This window comes from Micromesistius poutassou (genome assembly GCF_964030765.1).
Source record: "Micromesistius poutassou genome assembly, chromosome: 17".
NCBI lineage: Eukaryota > Metazoa > Chordata > Actinopteri > Gadiformes > Gadidae > Micromesistius > Micromesistius poutassou.
In genome coordinates, this window is record NC_140287.1 from 2,462,584 (window position 1) to 2,480,392 (window position 17,809).

The 17,809-nt window shown below is 49.9% G+C and overlaps 2 protein-coding genes across 2 annotated transcripts; one reads left to right on the top strand and one right to left on the bottom strand.

The window, feature by feature from the left end:
* Nucleotides 1-378: 378 nt before the first annotated feature.
* On the top strand, nt 379-10,067 carry LOC311361864 (uncharacterized protein; the record flags this gene model as incomplete). Its single annotated transcript, XM_084481672.1, has 15 exons — nt 379-433; nt 2,089-2,205; nt 3,909-3,983; nt 4,073-4,236; nt 4,733-4,832; nt 5,024-5,140; nt 5,617-5,816; nt 6,231-6,364; nt 6,554-6,840; nt 7,364-7,547; nt 7,667-7,895; nt 8,316-8,420; nt 8,964-9,014; nt 9,143-9,371; nt 10,018-10,067. The coding sequence occupies 15 exons, from the start codon at nt 379-381 to the stop codon at nt 10,065-10,067; spliced, it is 2,097 nt and encodes a 698-aa protein (XP_084337798.1).
* Nucleotides 10,068-10,685: 618 nt separating this feature from the next.
* On the bottom strand, nt 10,686-17,683 carry LOC311361987 (uncharacterized protein; the record flags this gene model as incomplete). Its single annotated transcript, XM_084481783.1, has 13 exons — nt 10,686-11,017; nt 11,315-11,440; nt 11,562-11,696; nt 12,013-12,127; nt 12,293-12,424; nt 12,538-12,671; nt 12,756-12,801; nt 13,496-13,704; nt 14,903-15,022; nt 15,578-15,697; nt 16,033-16,152; nt 16,847-16,966; nt 17,482-17,683. The coding sequence occupies 13 exons, from the start codon at nt 17,681-17,683 to the stop codon at nt 10,884-10,886; spliced, it is 1,713 nt and encodes a 570-aa protein (XP_084337909.1). The 3' UTR covers nt 10,686-10,883.
* Between the last annotated feature and the right edge of the window lie 126 nt (nt 17,684-17,809).

Sequence of the window (17,809 nt, forward strand, 5' to 3'; positions counted from 1 at the left end):
TAAAAGCTTGCCATATAACTTATCGGTTAACAAGGAGATGTATACTTAAGAGCATATTCCAGCACCACAAACTCGGTCTCTACCGAGTCTCTACTACAGACATTACAACGTCAGGGCAACGTTGAGAGAACCAACATGTAACCAGCTAACGTAACCAGCAACGTAACCGTAACGGCTAACATTTAGAGGCCGTAACAAAAACTTTCCACTGCAACCAAGTGGCAACCAAAACCTAACCAAAAGGAACGTTACTGGAACCAAAGGCTTATGTAACTAGAACGTTCTTGGAACCAAAAATGGCTAGGGTTAGTTTAAATTATTTCGTCACTGACCCCTGACTAGTTCTTTCATTATCACAAAAATGGTATTGTGTGTGCGATGGGGCCCTGGCCCTCTAAGCTGATGGAGTGCTACGGGAGCAGCTGTAGGAACCGTGAGTAGCATGGGTTTGTTTTTCAATCAAATGCTCCATGAGTGGAAGCTACTTCAATTGGCAACAATGTTATAATGCTATACATAATAACAACAGAACAAGTGCTACATCGAGTTATGCAAGTCAATTGTTAAATTTGTATGGAATTGCCACGTTGTTTTTTTTTTAACTAAATAGGTTGAAGGGGACTTCAGTATTTACTAAGTAGCCGTTGGTCATTTAGCAGAGGCCGTTATCCACAGTGAGAGAGTCCATCCAAAAAGTGAGTTCAGCTCAGTAAGGAGCATTATGGGATGGCTTGACATAATCGTCCCTGATTTTATATTGATTTATTGTTTTCATTAAAGGCGATGATGCATCTAGATTGGGAGTTTTCACCACACAAACGTTTGGTAAACAAAATGTTTCTAAACTCTTCATCAGTTATGGTAAATGGACTGCATTCATACAGCGCCTTTCTAACCAGTGGCCTCTCAAAGCGCTTCACAATATTGCCTCACATTCACCCGTTCATACACACATTCACACACCGACGTCAACCACGCAAGGCGACCGCCAGCTGGTCTGGAGCAGTTAGGGTGAAGTGTCTCGCTCAAGGACACCGCGACACTCAGCTAGGAGGAGCCGGGGATCGAACTAGCAACGTTCCGGTTACCAGCCAACCAGCCGCTCTACCTCCTGAGCCACATGCCGCCCCCGTTATTCATCATCCAGTTTCGCACTTGAAATGTTTCATGAAACCTTTCCCCTAACGAAAGCCCTCCATCTAGTGGTGATACTGTATACCAGCTGTGGTGCATTGAAGCAGCATCATGAGAAAAAAGACCAGAGCTATTGAGGACAGCGTGTGCATCAGAGTGGGTTAATATCCTGGCAATGCATGCATCACCACGGTTGTCCTGGTAACCATTCACAAGGATATATCATTACAGCTCTCCTATTTTTTGGGGTGTATATATATTTCTCTTTCTGCCCTGATAACAATGCATCAATATCTTTACAGCTGCTGTAAAGAGACAGCTACAACCACTCACTCTCACACACACGCACGCACGCACGCACGCACGCACGCACGCACGCACGCACGCACGCACGCACACACACAGTGATGGTGGGGGGTAGGGTACTTAAAGTGACAGTGCTTCATGTGGTGAAAGTAAAGTAGCGCAGCGCACAGGGGGATGGAACCGTTTTAGAGAGGACTCTGAATCCCCGGTCCAGTCGGCCACATCCAGAACATTCTATTAGCGTTCTATTAGATCCCAGAAGCATTTTGAGGATCGTAGCTCTGGTTCCTCCCCACCCCCCCTTCCCCCCTCCTCCAACCTGACAGCAGCACGCAATCTGGTCGCGCTTTGGTCAGCTGTGTGTGTGTGTGTGTGTGTGTGTGTGTGTGTGTGTCCCCTCCCCATCCTTCCCTCTCCAAACGGTTTGTGAGTCACACAGGAAGGCAGCAGACGGTGCTTGCAGGCAAGACGCTGCGCGGCACACACACACACACACACTGAGAGAGCCGGCGGCTCTCCTCTATAAAACATTACAGGGAGGAGGAGCGGGCGAAGAGGAGGAGGAGGAGGAGGAGGAGGGGCACAGGAGGGCGAGGCGGGGAGCGGGGGGGGGGGATAAGTGTCGGAGCGCTGGTATTCCCAGCTCAGTGCCTGCTAGCATGGCCATAGAGAAGAAGGCCGGCGTGGTGCCGCCGTCGCAGGGGCCGCTGTCGTCGCGCTACGTGGACAGCCAGAGGAAGGCCAACGCTCCCAAGACACACGCAGGTCAGTGGAATTCCATCTTCAGTCCGTTCCATCGCCGGGAAGGAAAACCAGGATGTCAGTCTGTGTTCAGGGTCCGCACGGTGTCCGTACCGTCAGCACCTCGCGCTTACAACCAAGCTCCGGTTGTTGTTGTTGTTATTGTTGTTATTATTGTTGTTATTATTCTTGCAGGGTCACCTGACCAAGGGTGATGACGCATGAGAATAAAACCCTGATTTTACCCACTGACGCGTTTATCTTCCTCTGGGTTGTAATGATGAGCATTGTCGTCCCGGTTTTGTTGTCCAAAGAATAAGCCTGGATCCACTAGGAAAACATTGATTGGCTCGGTACTCGTTACATAACAAACACTGGGCCAGGAGCCAGGCTCACACTGTTTAACCCCCTTCCACCATGCAGACATATAGGGTGGTCTTCCTCTGCGTTGCATACGAACCCAGCTCAGCCCTCCTGTTTCGTGGCTCCAACCTCTTGCTGTGTGTTTCTGTGTTTATTCCTCCCATCTCCATGAACACCAGTCAGGTGCTGCGAACATTCCCCCTCTGTTATAAGGGCTCTTTCATTTGCATCTGGCCCCTGAGGGCCAACTTGGAGTGACTCCAAGAAAGGTGCTGTATTAGATCCTTAATGTCCACAGAGTACAGCCATCGCTCGAGAAAGATGCCACCCAGAAATCAATTACATGTCTGTACGAATCCATTGCAATCTACCTTTGGATAAAGCATTTGCTAAATGACAATATTAGAAAAATAGGACATAATAGTCATATTCCCAAGAGATGTATGAAAATGGGGCTACTACTTTTTGGCCGTGAGGGATCTGAAATTGTGGTCTGTGCTCTGACATGCAGTGAGCTTAACAGAGTAAGAGAGAGTGTGTCAGACCAGCTGACTTAACACATTATCTCTTCCCTCTGGGGTTAAGATGATCTATGGAGATATTCAGTGAAGTAGGGCATTGATATCAGAATTAAATAACATCTCATCTAAAGGTTTAATCATGCACAATCAGCACGAGGGTGTCAGGCCAGCACCACAAGTTAATGGTGTAGGCGGCAGCTTTGGGGTTTTGGTTAGAAACCCTAAAAGTCACTCCACTATGAGACAAGTGTCTAGACAAACATCTAGAAATAAACATACAAGACTTCTTGACCCCTAAACAAGACTGAGAAGCAGGATCGATCTGAGAGGCTGAGGTAAGGTAACAGGTAAGATTGGAGATTGAACACAGGTGAGCTACATCACCATAGGTCAGAGGTCACCAGCACCAGTGGCCTTTGGGACGGGACTGATCACACACTGGGTTTGAATGCATGAAACCATAGCTTCAGGAATATGTATGCCAAGGTAAGAAACTATTGTCTTCTCAATATGTTATTAAAGTTCTTTGTTTGTTTCAGAGAAAAGCTATAATGCCAAACCAAATGCCCTGACAAAGAACAACTCGGTTAGTCCGTCAACCATCAACAAATCTTCTGTCAGCCCATCATGTCACCGAATACTCGCAGGTTAGATCTTTCTCTCTCGATTTGCTGGATTTGCTTCTTATAATCACGGTAGCTTATTGTGGCAAGAGAGCCGAGTTGGACGGCATAGTCTGTTCAAGCTATTGATAGCCAATCCTCAGTGGGTAGCACATCTTGTAAAGTGAGGGGTGGGGGGTAAACTCTTATATGTGAATGTTGACCCATCTGTGCCTTCTAGGACCGACCGGGCCGAATGTGGACGAGCGCTTGAGGTTGGCCAAAGAGAGGAGAGAGGAGCAGGAGAAGCTCCAAGGTACGCAGGCTTCCTTTTCCTTAAAAAATACATGAGGCCCGTCACAGCGTGTGAGCGGGGGACTCTAGCGGGCTGCTTTCTGCCCACAGCGTCTCGCGAGCTAGGCCGCCTGGAGAGGGAGCAGCGAGCCAGGAGATACTATGAGCTGCAGCTGGAGAGCCGCAAGACGAAGCTGCTGGAGCAGAGGGTGAAGGAGGAGGGGAGGCGTGCTGCCGTGGAGGAGAAGCGCAAGCAGAGACAGAGGGAGGAGAAGGTGAGTTTGGGTGAGGCTTGGAGGGGAGGGGAGGGGTGGGGAGGGAAGAGGAGAGGATTGCAGGAGAGATGGGGAGAGGAGAAGGGAGAGGGGAGGAGGGGAGGGGATGGGAGAGAGAAGAGGAGGGGAGGGAAGATGACAGGATAGAAGAGGAGGATGGGAGCGGAGAAGGGAGAGGAGAGGAGAGGAGAAGGGAGAGGAGGGGATGGGATGGCAGAGGACAATAGGAGAGGAGGAGAGGATGGGATATGAGAGGAGGGTAGGGGAGAACAGGAGGAGAGAGGAGAGAAGAGGAGTGAAGGGGAGGGGATGGCAGAGGAGAGGAGGAGGGGAGAGGAGGAGATAGAAGAGGAGGAGGGGAGGGGATAGTAAAGGAGGCGGGAGGAGGAGAAGAGGCGCGAGGAGAGGAAGGAGAGAAGAGGTTTGGCTGTGTCAGGTCTCTCAGGTGATCAACTGGATCATCTGACCCATGTTTGTTTTCCCTTGATTCAAAAAGGAGCGTTATGAATCTGCAGTACGCAAAACGTTGGAGAAGAGCCAGAGACTCCAGCATAACCTCCTGCAGAACTCCCGAGGGAGACTCCAAAAGAAGAGTGGTGAGATGGCAGCTCTACCAGGGGGTTCTGTCTCTTGTGTTCTTTCTTTCCTCCTTAACCCTCCCCCTCTATGCTTAGCTTTGCCTCTGCGTGACGTTGCTCACCCCAAAGCCTTTGCTTGCCTCACCCCCGTTTGCTCTTCGCTGCACATTGCTCTCGGACAAACCCACCCGACCCCGACAACGCTACAGCTCGCCACCGCTCCCCCCTGACGGCGTGGGAGAGGAACCTGGTCAGCCGCCTGCTCACACCGACGTGCTCCTACCTGGCCAGGAGCCGGAGTGCTGCTTGTCTCTCGGGACAAGAAGGTATTCACCTCCTGAATGGAAGGACCAGTCCAGCCCAGGCGTGTTACGATGTGGTTACCTAAAGGAATGAATTAAAGTGTAAATGCTTACTGGCTAGAAATGCATATGAAATGCATACCAGTAGTACAACCTCACCATCTCTGGCGAGACACAGTTAATGCAGCTACCCTCTTCTGGCTCGATGTGGAGCACCATGCCCTCATTCGAGCTAACCAGAAACTTCTAGTGCATCGCTGCCGGTTAATTTTAGTGTTCCACTCCTAGCTTTGTGACATTTATAGCACCGGGACGCCAAACACTGGCAGGCTGTTGGGGGAACTGTGCTCTTGTGACTAACTACGTTGTCCTCTCCTCCTCTCTTTGTAATCGCCATTTCATGACCTACATCCGCGTTACATGTTCTCCTTCATTTGCACAACTCTCTCCATTTCTCTCAACAATGTCAACACAAACCCACAAAACACACTTGGCTCCAGTTGTCCATGTTTGTCCTCGTTCAGTTTCATGCCACTCCATGAACACCACCCCCAAAAACAACCAGGCCATTCACCACCCCAAACCACCACCACCGCAGCAGCCCGGGCCGGCTCACCAGAATGGCCCGGCCCGCCAAACCAGGCCAACCGCACCCCCCAGCCCTGGCAGCAGCAAGCCCAGAAGCCACAGTGTGCCACAGGTACTGGCCCACATTCTGGCCTGTTATTATCACCTAAGGGTCCCTATTTTAACACTGGGTTTCAGAGTGGTTGGCCGTTTCGAAAACATTTCAAAATCTATCCGGCATCACAAGGTAGTGTCCATCCACATAGTAATATAGATGGCAGATTGGTGGACTGTACCATCTGGGTAGGCTGGAGTAGTTGGATCCATCCATTATACATCTTTGTGGACATTCTCACTTGGGATGTCACCAGTGGATAGATTCCGAAATGGCTTGTACTGACTTGGTAAAATGGTAGTAGAATAGGGGCCCTTTCGGTTGCTTTCATGGTGGTTTTCCGTTATCGACCCATTTGCATGCAGCGCTGCTTTGACGTCCTCTTAGTCACATTGTGGTTATGTCTTGATAATCGTTTGCTTTCTGCTCAAGATCAAAGCAGAGAAGCAGAACCCGCTGGACAAGAATTCCAAAACTCGATCGAATGCAGGAACCCCACCTGTCAGAGCCAGAGCAGCACCAACTAAAGCTAACCAACCCGCTTTAACCAAACCATCGCCCCAACGGTAGGAAAACATTGGAAAAAAACTAACTGACGTGCAGAAGTACAAGTGTTACAAAGCGTTACAAAGCAAAAATGCAATGCAAATGCTCAAATTTAGTTCTTAGTATTACAACAAGAAACGTTAAAAGTGTACTTCTGTGAATACCTTCTGTGGAAATAAAAACTTTACTCTGATCATCTGCTCTTTAAGAACTCCCAGACGGCCAATCAGACGGCAGTCCTCTTCAATGCCGCCGGACCTCCCCTCCGTCCCAGAGGAAGAGCTTCCTGTAGGTGTCCCCGCCTCCCCTGACCCTGCCCTGGATGACCCAGCGCCGTCTGGCCCCAGCCTCTCCCCTGGCAACGCCCGGCCTGCCATCCCCACCCAGGAGCCCCCACCGGGGGCCGCCAAGGGTCGCCCCCCATCTCTCCCTTGCTCAGACTCCTCGGGTGATTCCAAAACTAAGAGAGCTTCATCAAGGACAGAGCCCGACAGAGGTAAGCCTTTGCCTTTTGTAAATACCCTCACTAAATAAACCGGGTACTACATCTCCATGGGGAGGAGGCCTCGGGGAACACCCAGGACTGGGTGGAGAGATTACATCTCAACACTGGCCTGGGAACTCCTCGGGATCCCCCCCCCCCCGTCAGAGCTGGTCAATGTGGCCCGGGGAAGGAAAGTCTGGGGCCCCCTGCTAGAGCTGCTGCCCCCGCGACCCGACCCCGGAAAGCGGTTTTGAAGATGAGGATGAGGACTTAGGCATCTCCTTTTTAGCATTGTCTTGTTAGGTCAAGCATATGTTTTGGTTCTCTAGACAATTGCCTTTTCTGATTGGCTCAGCCTTGATTGGTGATTCGGCACACACACCCAGCTTGTGTGATGTTCGTCGTGCACCACCATAACGTTAAACGCTGCACAACATTTGTAACATTAACTGAGGCTTCACCAGCCGGCGGTGCCCTCCCTGGGGCTCCAGCCCCAGTGTGTTCATTCTCTCTCTCTCTCTCTCTCCTTCTCCAGGCGCCCCACAGAGTATTGCTGCTACTGGTGCCCACAAACCTCCCGAAGCAGCGAGCAGACCTGCCGGTGGGGCGGGGGCGACGAGCCGAGAGGAGGCCCAGCGCCTCCTGGGGGAGAGGAGGAAGGAGGCGCGTCTGCAGCGGGAGCAAGAGGAGCAGAGGGAGAGGAAGGAGGAGGAGGAAAGGTAGGTAGTCGCGTGTGTGAGAGATGGATCAGGGCCCCGGAATAAGCTATGACCGTGGAGTGAAGGGAACCAACGCGTCAATGAACGTCACTAAACTCTGGCGTCGCGGGCACGTCCAGCCGCAGGCGTGAGGCGGAGCGGCGGCGGACGGCGGAGCAGGAGGAGCAGGAGGAGCGGCGGCGGGCAGAGGAACGGTTGCGGCAGCAGGCTGAGGAGCAGCAGGCCCGCCTCCACGTGGAGGCCCAGCGTCTGGTGGAGGAGAAGAGGAGGCGGGAGGAGGAGGAGCACAGGAGTGCGGAGGAGGAGCGCACTCAGGCCATGAGAGAGGCGGCCCTGCTCCAGAAGAAGGTAAAGCAGGCGGGAAGTCCCCGGAGGTTCAAACAGTTCACGGACGCTGACACCAATGAACACCGCATGCTAGGACGCTCTTGTTTTCTGAACCTGAAAGGAAACATTTATGTTGATACTTCATTTATACTTCATTTATGTTGATACTTCATTTATACTTCATTTATTTTGATACTTCATTTATGTTGATACTTCATTTATGTTGACACTTCATTTATGTTGATACTTCATTTATGTTGACACTTCATTTATGTTGATACTTAATTTATGTTGACACTTCATTTATGTTAATACTTCATTTATGTTGATACTTCTGTAAATGGGAAGGGGAGCAAGATTCAAAATGGAGCCTTCATCGATGTTGAAATTGCATTCCTGGAGTCTTTTACTCCCTGTTGTCCCCCTCTCACTCCTCTCCAGAGAGAGGAGGAGCAGGCCGCTGAGAGGGAGAAGGCCGACCAGGTGAAGAGGGAGAGGGAGGACCTGGCCCAGAAGGAGGACGCAGAGCGGCAGAAGAGGAGAAAGGTAACAAACGTGACCGTGGAACAGAGAGAAGTGTCCGGTGACGGACGCTAGATGACTTATTACACCTCTATTTTTGAAGAGCTTATGCTTCCATGGTTTCTGCTTGTTTGTGCTAATAATATGTCCGCCCATTTGGCACTTAATGCACTGCAAACCTTCTCAAGGTTTCTCCTTTAGGATTTGAGTTTTTTTTTTTTTAAAAGGTGACATATTATACCGCCAGGTGTGAGTATGATTATGAAAACGGCTTGTAACGGCTAATCATACTCACACCTGGTGGTATAACATGTCGCCTTTAAGGCTCTTAAAAAATACCTGTGGGCCTGTGAAGTGCTTAGAGACTGTAGCTTTGATGAAGGGCTATGCAGATAAAATAAACTTGTTGAAAGGTTGAAATAAATGGATAAATGACAGTCATCCAAAAGGCGTGTAGGACAAAACATGGAGAAAAACAACAAGTTGTTTGTATCTCTTGAACTTCACAAATGGTATTGGGCTATTTTTAAAATAAATTTTAATGCCAGATCTGCTGTTTTTTTCCAGCGCCTGGAAGAGATCATGCGGAGAACGAGGAGAACCGATGCAGCAGATACGGTGAGCTCCCAGCAGAACTTTACTCCTACAGAACCAGGAACTCTGCCCCCCCCCCCCCCCCCTCCCCCCAGGTAACAGCCTCTTGTATAACAATTCAACTTTCCATTGGTTGGCTTGTTACCGGGCAGAAACCTGCGCCGGCCAGGATCGCTCCAACTGAAGCCCTACCGAAGGAGAACATGGAGCCGGTGAACAACGGCCACACCGGGCAGGGGACCCGGCAGTCGGCCGGGCTGAAGCCGGGCCCGCGGGGAGGGACCGGGATCGAGGACATGGTCCCCGTGGTGGCCTTCAAAGAGCGCCGGGCCATCAGAACGCTCACCGGTCTGGATGAGATCCAGAGCCACCAGAGAGCAGGTAGGAGAGGACTGAGTCCCACCGCAGAGCACCATGGCACTGAACCAGGGACATGGGACTAGTCACCCCAAAGGTGGAAGTTCAGAACTTGATGAAGCGTTAAAGGCCCGCCCACGGTGTTTAGAGTCAATGCTCTAGTTGTTACAACGCAGAGGGGGCTGATAAACGAATGGTTGAAATCAGCTGGCATAGCACGTACAGTACATCTGTACAGTACATCAGGCAAAAACAAAGCAGGACTCTCCAAATCTCAAACAAGATAGTCATGTCTTTGTTTACCCACAGCCACTCTGCAAGTAGGCAGACATTTTACAAATCTGCGGGGCGAGTATAGTACCTCCACAGGATACGAGTGGAGGAATATATTGGCTTCCCCATCATGCTTCTATAATTCTCAACAGATCTGGGATCAGAACTACATAAGAAGTTTGTATTTGTCGAGCTTTGAAATCACGACTTCTGCCCTTCTCTCCCTTTATCCTAGAAGTCATCTGAGCACTAGGACGCCCTGGAGCCCTGGAGAGGGGCTGTGTTCTCCACGTGCCATCTGCTCCAGTACACTCACTGCCCTGCACTTTCACAGAGCATGGGACTAAACAGCCAAAGTTGAATATCTGCCATTTGTGTGCTATTCTCCCCATTTAAGCTGTTCAATCATTGGTGTGGCACAGCTTGTCGATATTAGTGTGGAACTAGAGCACTATTATATCAATTGTGGATTTGTTTGTTCTCCGCCAGCACAACAACATACAATATATATTATATATAGTACACAACATACGATATATATTATATATAGTACACCTGCCTTTGCTTCAGCGTGTTCAGAAAATGCAGTTTTTAGAAAGCTCCTGAAAAGGTTGGGATGTGGTTAGACTAAAATGATATTTGCACTGTCTTTATACTATAATACTTATATATACCTATTTCCCCAAAGCTGCTACTTCATTTAGTGAGGCCATAGCTGTGTTGTGTATCGTTTCCAAAGAATATTGTGCATAAAGTGTTATTTTATTTAAAAATGGTAATCATTTTACAATGCAAAGCTTTACGTGTAGGGTTTAAGTCAGTTTATTGCAATGTTAAAAGTGTTACCACAAATGCAACCTTTCCAAGTGTGTTTGATCTTCCTGATATGCCACCACTAGTTATCACACCTGTAAAGTGGATCCTTATAACCCATGGTAAAACTGGAACATGTACGCCACATTAGATTAAACTCCACCTTAAGCCCCATGTCTCCGTGCTGATTGAAACCTTGCAGATGACGGAGACATAAAAGGTATGCAAAATGACGGTATACTTAAAAATGTAAAAATGGCTTAAAAAAACAATATCATTCGTACGGACGCATGAAAAATGCATGCAAAATGACTGCATACTTAGTGATGTAAAAAATGGCTAAAAAGATATTCAAACATAACAAAAGAAACGCTACAAATTGGCCATGAATAAAAAAATGGTGTGGACTCCTGCGCCGCTTGTACACGCGGGGTTGACGTGACACGCGGGTCAGGGTTCCTGAGGCGAGGCGGGGAGGATCCCGGTCTGGCTCAGCAGCTGTCTGGTCTCCTCCGTCCTCGCGCTCAGCCGCAGGACCTCCGTCTCCAGCTCGCTGCCCGACAGCAGCGCCCCGAAGTCTGCATCTGCAGACGGCGCAGTTCAGCCTCCCTGCGCTGCCCAGCCTCACCATTTTGTCGTCAAGCGTTTCAGCTTCTATCCATAGTGACTGACAGTGAGTTCAGATACATGACGTCACTCCGGAGGAGCTGGGCTTAGGCGTCTCACTAGGATTCCGACCCGTAGACTGTGGTCACAGGGGATCGAACCCAGTATCTTTCGGTCAAGAGTGTAAACACCCTAGCCACTACATTATCTTGCCCGCTAATGAAACTATTTTACAAGCACAAACTTATGAATGACAAATGGCAGGATTAACAAACCTTGAATGATGTTGCATAGAGCTGTAATGCCAAGGTGCTGGAATTTGAGCTCCTGGTTCTTGAAAAAGGACAGGATGATTCCCATCAAGAGGCTGTAGTGCGGTCTCAGTGATCCGATGACTTCCCCTTAAGTCACAGTTCAATGTAAAGCCAAACAATCAGCCATATTGCACATAACACACATTATGTGCAATCAAGGTCAAGTTGATTTGACCGTGTCCCATTTGAGCATAGGTGAACACATTACCATTCATTTGTAATTTGCTGACGATGGCGATACAGTTGTAGGTCAGCTGAAGATTTCCGTTGGGTCTGGATAATTTTACCAGTCTTAAAACTTCTTCCGATGTCAGCATTATTGACAAGTGTGACTGAAGTGCCTCTGAACATGCAGGTAGAAAGAGGGATCAATCAAGAAATAAATCAAATCATTCTGTAATCAAGTTAGAACCAGAAGGCTCATTTTCTAGTTATTACTTAATATATAATAACTACATATTAAGTAATATGCATGATCATAATCTAGTTATATATAACATTTAATTCAACTCATTCAACTTTATGAATTCAATATGTAAACATTCAAGTCCTTTTCACAAGATGTACTCCCAGCCAGCCAGAATGTTCTGTTGGGTTATGGAAAAAACAATGTGTACGGTTCAATTAAACCGCTAATCGGCGCGTCCCAGAGGCCTCACCAAAGGACATCAGGCGATGCAAGCAGGAAGTGAGGTGTATCAGAGCTTCCACGGGGGTCCGCGGGGAGACGAGGGCCTGGAGAAGACCGGGCAAACACTCGCTTTCCATCAGCGCCTGAGACCAGATAAGAAACCAGTTCAATGCTTTCAGTTTGGACTTTCACAAACAACTCATCTGAACCAAACCTAACCGTTTTTAGGGATTTCCTAACTGGATTCGACTACTATTTAGTGATCAAATGCTTTAATCCAAAGTGTGTTCCGGTGAAGTGATATCCACCTGTTGGCCCAAGCAGGAGCCGCTCAGGGAGAGGACGGTGGTGCAGCTGTGTAGGACGACATCACAGCTGGATCCGTGGCGCTGGAGCATCGGGCCCATCACGACACACACGCCCTCGCTCAGCACAACCTCCTGAGAGACACAATCAGAACCTAAACCATTTCCCTGGACTGGTAAATGGGTTAAATCGTTATATAAACCAACATCAACCTTATCGGTAACGGGAAGGTTCAACGTGACATTACGTGGAACGCTGGATGTGTGGCGAGGGCCGACAGCAGCCTGAGGGCCGACTGCACACACTGCAGCAGGGGGGAGGACAGCAGGGGCCTCAGGGGCCGCACGCAGCCCAGCTCCAGCAGCTCACCCTGCACCGCCGCTGGGAGGGGGAGGCTCAGATCAGCAGCAGCCCTTTGCTTTGCAATTAGTGATCTTAATAATCATAATCATTGTTCATAATTACCAGTTCTGCAGAGCATTTGAAGGCATTTACACGCTTGGCATGCATTCTGAAAACAACAACATTGTAAGCTGAGCAAGTAGAACGATATAGGCCATACCAAACCAATCGGCTGAAATACCAAATATTCATCAATTATTAATCATTTATGAATGACAAGTCATTTTAGAATAAAACAAATCTGCTAAATAATGGAATTTTTGTGCTAAATACTAAATTAAAATATTGATAGTTATTACCATAACACCTTTGAGAGTAGGGCTTCAAATGATACATCACCCTTGGTGTATGTGTTACCAATATGCCAAGATTTATTTTTAATTGGCGTTTGCCTGTCTTACCCAGATTCAGACTAGCGGTTTAATTCCAAAGTCATAATTGTGCATCCAAAAGGGCAGAGCAGCGCTCAGGTAAGTCACCGCCGTTCTCATGCAAATGTAAACAAAGATGATTCCCTTCAGGTGAACATGGCTGCGCTACTGTAACTCTGCAGCTCAATGGAAGCGGCTGACAGAAAGCACACGTTTACCAAGTGAGCTCCCCTTCTGGACGCACAACGATGGATTTGGAATTAAAACAACTCATCTGAATCTTGGTAAAACTGCCAAGTGCCAACGTAGAGGGTGTATAGTCCCTCGAGGGCAGGGGCGGTGTGAGCACATGCTGCTCAAGGACGCCCCCCACACAGTCAGACGGAGTGCACCGGGTCTGGAGCCCACAACGGAGCGCCCTTCGGCCGGTACCTTGTCGACAGGCGAGGACGTGAGCGTGAGCAGAGCCTTGAGCAGGTAGCGCTCCCCGACGTGCAGCAGGCGGCCGTGGTGCTCGGGGTCCGCCGCTAGGTTGAGCAGGGCGGAGCAGCCGTAGAACTGCACCCTGGAGTCTGAGCACTGCAGCAGCACCACCAGCACCGGCACCGCCCCCGCCCCGCACAGCACCCTCCGGGAGCGCACTGGGGGACACGGAGGGGGGGGGACAGAGGGGGGGACAGAGGGGGACACGGAGGGGGACACAGAGGGGGGGACAGAGGGGGACACAGAGGGGGGGACAGAGGGGGGGACAGAGGGGGGGACAGAGCCAGAGGGGGGGACAGAGGGGGGCACAGAGGGGGGGACAGAGGGGGGGACAGAGGGGGACACGGCGGGGGGGACACGGAGGGGGGGACAGAGGGGGGGACAGAGGGGGACACAGAGGGGGGGACAGAGGGGGACAGAGGGGGGGGGACAGAGGGGGGCACAGAGGGGGACACAGAGGGGGGGACAGAGGGGGACACAGAGGGGGACACAGAGGGGGACACAGAGGGGGGGACAGAGGGGGACACAGAGGGGGGGACACGGAGGGGGGGACAGAGGGGGACACAGAGGGGGACACAGAGGGGGGGACAGAGGGGGACACAGAGGGGGGGACACGGAGGGGGGGACAGAGGGGGGGACAGAGGGGGGGACAGAGCCAGAGGGGGACACGGAGGGGGGGACACGGAGGGGGGGACAGAGGGGGGGACAGAGGGGGACACAGAGGGGGGGACAGAGGGGGGGACAGAGGGGGACACAGAGGGGGGGACAGAGGGGGACACAGAGGGGGGGACAGAGGGGGACACAGAGGGGGGCACAGAGGGGGACACAGAGGGGGGCACAGAGGGGGGGACAGAGGGGGGGACAGAGGGGGACACAGAGGGGGACACAGAGGGGGACACAGAGCCAGAGGGGGACACAGAGGGGGGGACAGAGGGGGACACAGAGCCAGAGGGGGACACAGAGGGGGGGACAGAGGGGGACACAGAGGGGGGCACAGAGGGGGGCACAGAGGGGGGGACAGAGGGGGACACAGAGGGGGACACAGAGGGGGACACAGAGCCAGAGGGGGACACAGAGGGGGGGACAGAGGGGGACACAGAGCCAGAGGGGGACACAGAGGGGGGGACAGAGGGGGACACAGAGCCAGAGGGGGGATCTATATAATTATGAATGGACTTTTGCACTGTATCATGGGTATGTTTGAGTCTTATACGCCCATTTTGGCTGGGCACCTATAAGGGTGGAGGACTCTCGGGACACACTGAATCAGTCAATCAACATTTGGATTCATGAAAGAAGTGTGCAGCTCAGAATGGCCGCTAGGGTTCCTGAGCAGCATGCGTCGGTCCGCCCCACCTGACTGCGTGAGGTTCAGCAGCACCCACGCCGCGTTCTGCTGGACTGGAGGATCAAAGGACTTGGCTAGAACCAGCAAGGGCATCACTCCCTCCGACACAAGAGCATCACTGTTTGATTCTGTTCAAATAAAAAAAAAAAAGAAGAAAAAGTGAGCATAGCTTAAACGCCTCCGGGGGACGGCGGCCCGTCTGCCTCGGTCACATGAGGCTCTGCAACCGGTTCAGGGGCATTGTGCGGTCGCGTCTACGTGGTGAGCTCATTTCTTCAGTCGTATTACGCAAGCATTAAAAGGTCCCATGACACGCCACCAGGCGTGGTGTGATTTGGCGTTACAAGCCGTTTCGAAAATCTGCCCCTTATGACGTCACAGGTGGACGTGTCCACCTAGATGTGTGCTGGACAGATCAGTCTACCGGCCTACCCGGTGGACTGTAGCAAACGTTGCTCATCTATCCGTCACACATCGAGGTGGACACGCCCACCTGTGACGTCATAAGGGGAAGATTTCCAAAACGGCTTGTAGCGGCTAGTCACACCACACCTGGTGGCGTGTCATGGGACCTTTAAAGCGGGCCACCGATTCCCACAACCATTGGAGTCGTGAATTTCGGTTTGACATGACCGCAGCATGACAACCCTCTCTGGAGGACGCGTCGAGGGGCCCCCACCGACCTGAGGAGGCCAGCATGGTGACACACGCACAGGCGTGACAGCGGGCCCCCAGGTCCCTCCCGCGGACCATCTCCAGCAGGGGAGGCAGCGCGCCCATCTCAAACACCAGCTCCTCGCACACTGGAACCACACACAGACACACACACACACACACACACACACACACACACACACACACTTCTGTTAATCACCACATCAATTTGAGGGAGAGGGGGAAGAGATAAAGCCAAGATAAATAAAGATGGAAGGGGAAAGACAGAAGTGATAAAGAAAAAGATGGGAGGGGGAAAGAAATAAAAATAAAAAGAATGCCTACTTTTTTATACAAACGTTTTCTTTGTGTGAATAAAACAGGTTTAGAGGATCATGGTTACCATGGCTACCCTACAGAATAATACAACAAAACAAAAGTATGCAGTGGAAAGATTCAACAACACGTCTCAAAGCCTTCTCACCATTCCTCCTGACCAGCAGGTTGACCAAGGACAGGCAGGTGGTCTTCTGGACGTCAGGATGAGGGGAGAAGAGCAACGACAGCAACGGCTCCATGAAGGAGGCTGGCAGGGGAGACTCCACTGTGTGACACACACACACACACACACACACACACACACACACACACACACACACACACACACACACACACACACACACACACACACACACGTTGCAATGTGTGTACATTTTTGTTCATTACAATTTCGATGTATTTGTGTAAGATTGAACCAAACTGACGTTTTATTTTAATGATTTATTTTGGTGTAATACCTTTTTTTCACCCACAGAGTTGGTACTGAATATTTTGAGACTGTATGCAGCAATCGTATGGATCTGACGACTAATAAACACAGGAAATGCCACGTAGGCCTACTTCCACCTGTAGGAAGTTTGTGGCTGGACATTTTCCAATGTGAGATTGGCATAGGTGAGGCATCACTGGAGCCATGATCTACACAAAGCAAACCATTTCATCTTCTTATTTTCTATCTGGTTGTTCTAGATTCTAGAACAATGTGTTTTGAGGCGTGGTTCCACATTGTTTAACCAAACTGGCAACTGTCATGTAAAACCTGTGTGGGTAGTGTTTGCATAACACCAGTTAACTACAACTATCAGAGAGCATACAACTGGGAACAAAGAACAGTCATACAACCTCATATCTAAATACATGGACCTGTGTATTTGTCCACGAGATGTCATGACATGTGTAGGCCACTATTAAAGCAATGCATCGTACTTTAATGTGGTCTTCATATCTCTTATACTCACAACGGTGGCTCAGGTACAGATAATACAGAGCTGCTGCTTCTTGAAGATCGCCGTTTCCCGAGGTTGCCAGATCGTTCAATGCCTCGAAGCATTCGCCATTAAGCACATGGGCATGGTCACCTTAGACAACAAAACAATATTAAAAGTATGACGAATCAGGTTTCAAACGTGGAGAAACTCCCCATGAACAGATAAGCAATAGGTGACCTGACCACTGCAACACCAAACAATGCAATAATACAAGAGGTCTTCTAATTCCCTTCTATTGGCCTATTCAAACATATAAAAATAAAAAAAATTGAATAAATGTGTACGACCCTATACACTTAGATAGATCGATAGATAGATAGATAGATAGATAGATCTATTCCTTTGTTACAACAGCCCAGCAGTAGTGAAAGACACAGGATAAGATACAATACAATAACAATACAAAGTACTAATGAATACAAAAAAAGATGCTAGCTAAATTAAAGACAAACAGAACAAACAGGGAAAACAAAACAAACGGTATAAACAATATAAATTATAAAGTGGCCCAGTAGCAGTACCAGTATATTAAAGTGTATGAATGCAAATGTAAACAAAGAGTTAACTTCACTTCTTTGCTCTGTAATGTTCATCTGTACGTATACCTGTCTTCAGGAGCGGTAGGAACAGGTGGTCGGCGCCGCTCCTCTGTCTCCTCCTCGGAGGTGCGTGGCTCAGACAGGTGCATTCAGCCAGCTCTGTGAAAAACTCTATAATCTCATGCGCGATTTCTTTGCAGATATTTCTAAAACGAAGCTTAAATTTGCTAAATAATAACGCGCACTTCTCACAAAGCACCGTGCACATGTCTGGATAATGATTGGCGGCTAGCTAGACGGCATACTGCTTTGCACAACACACTTGACAAAAGACTCACCTGGGAGTGGAGGTCACGTGACCGCGGTGTGTACCCCTGCATTAATTTTGTTTTGC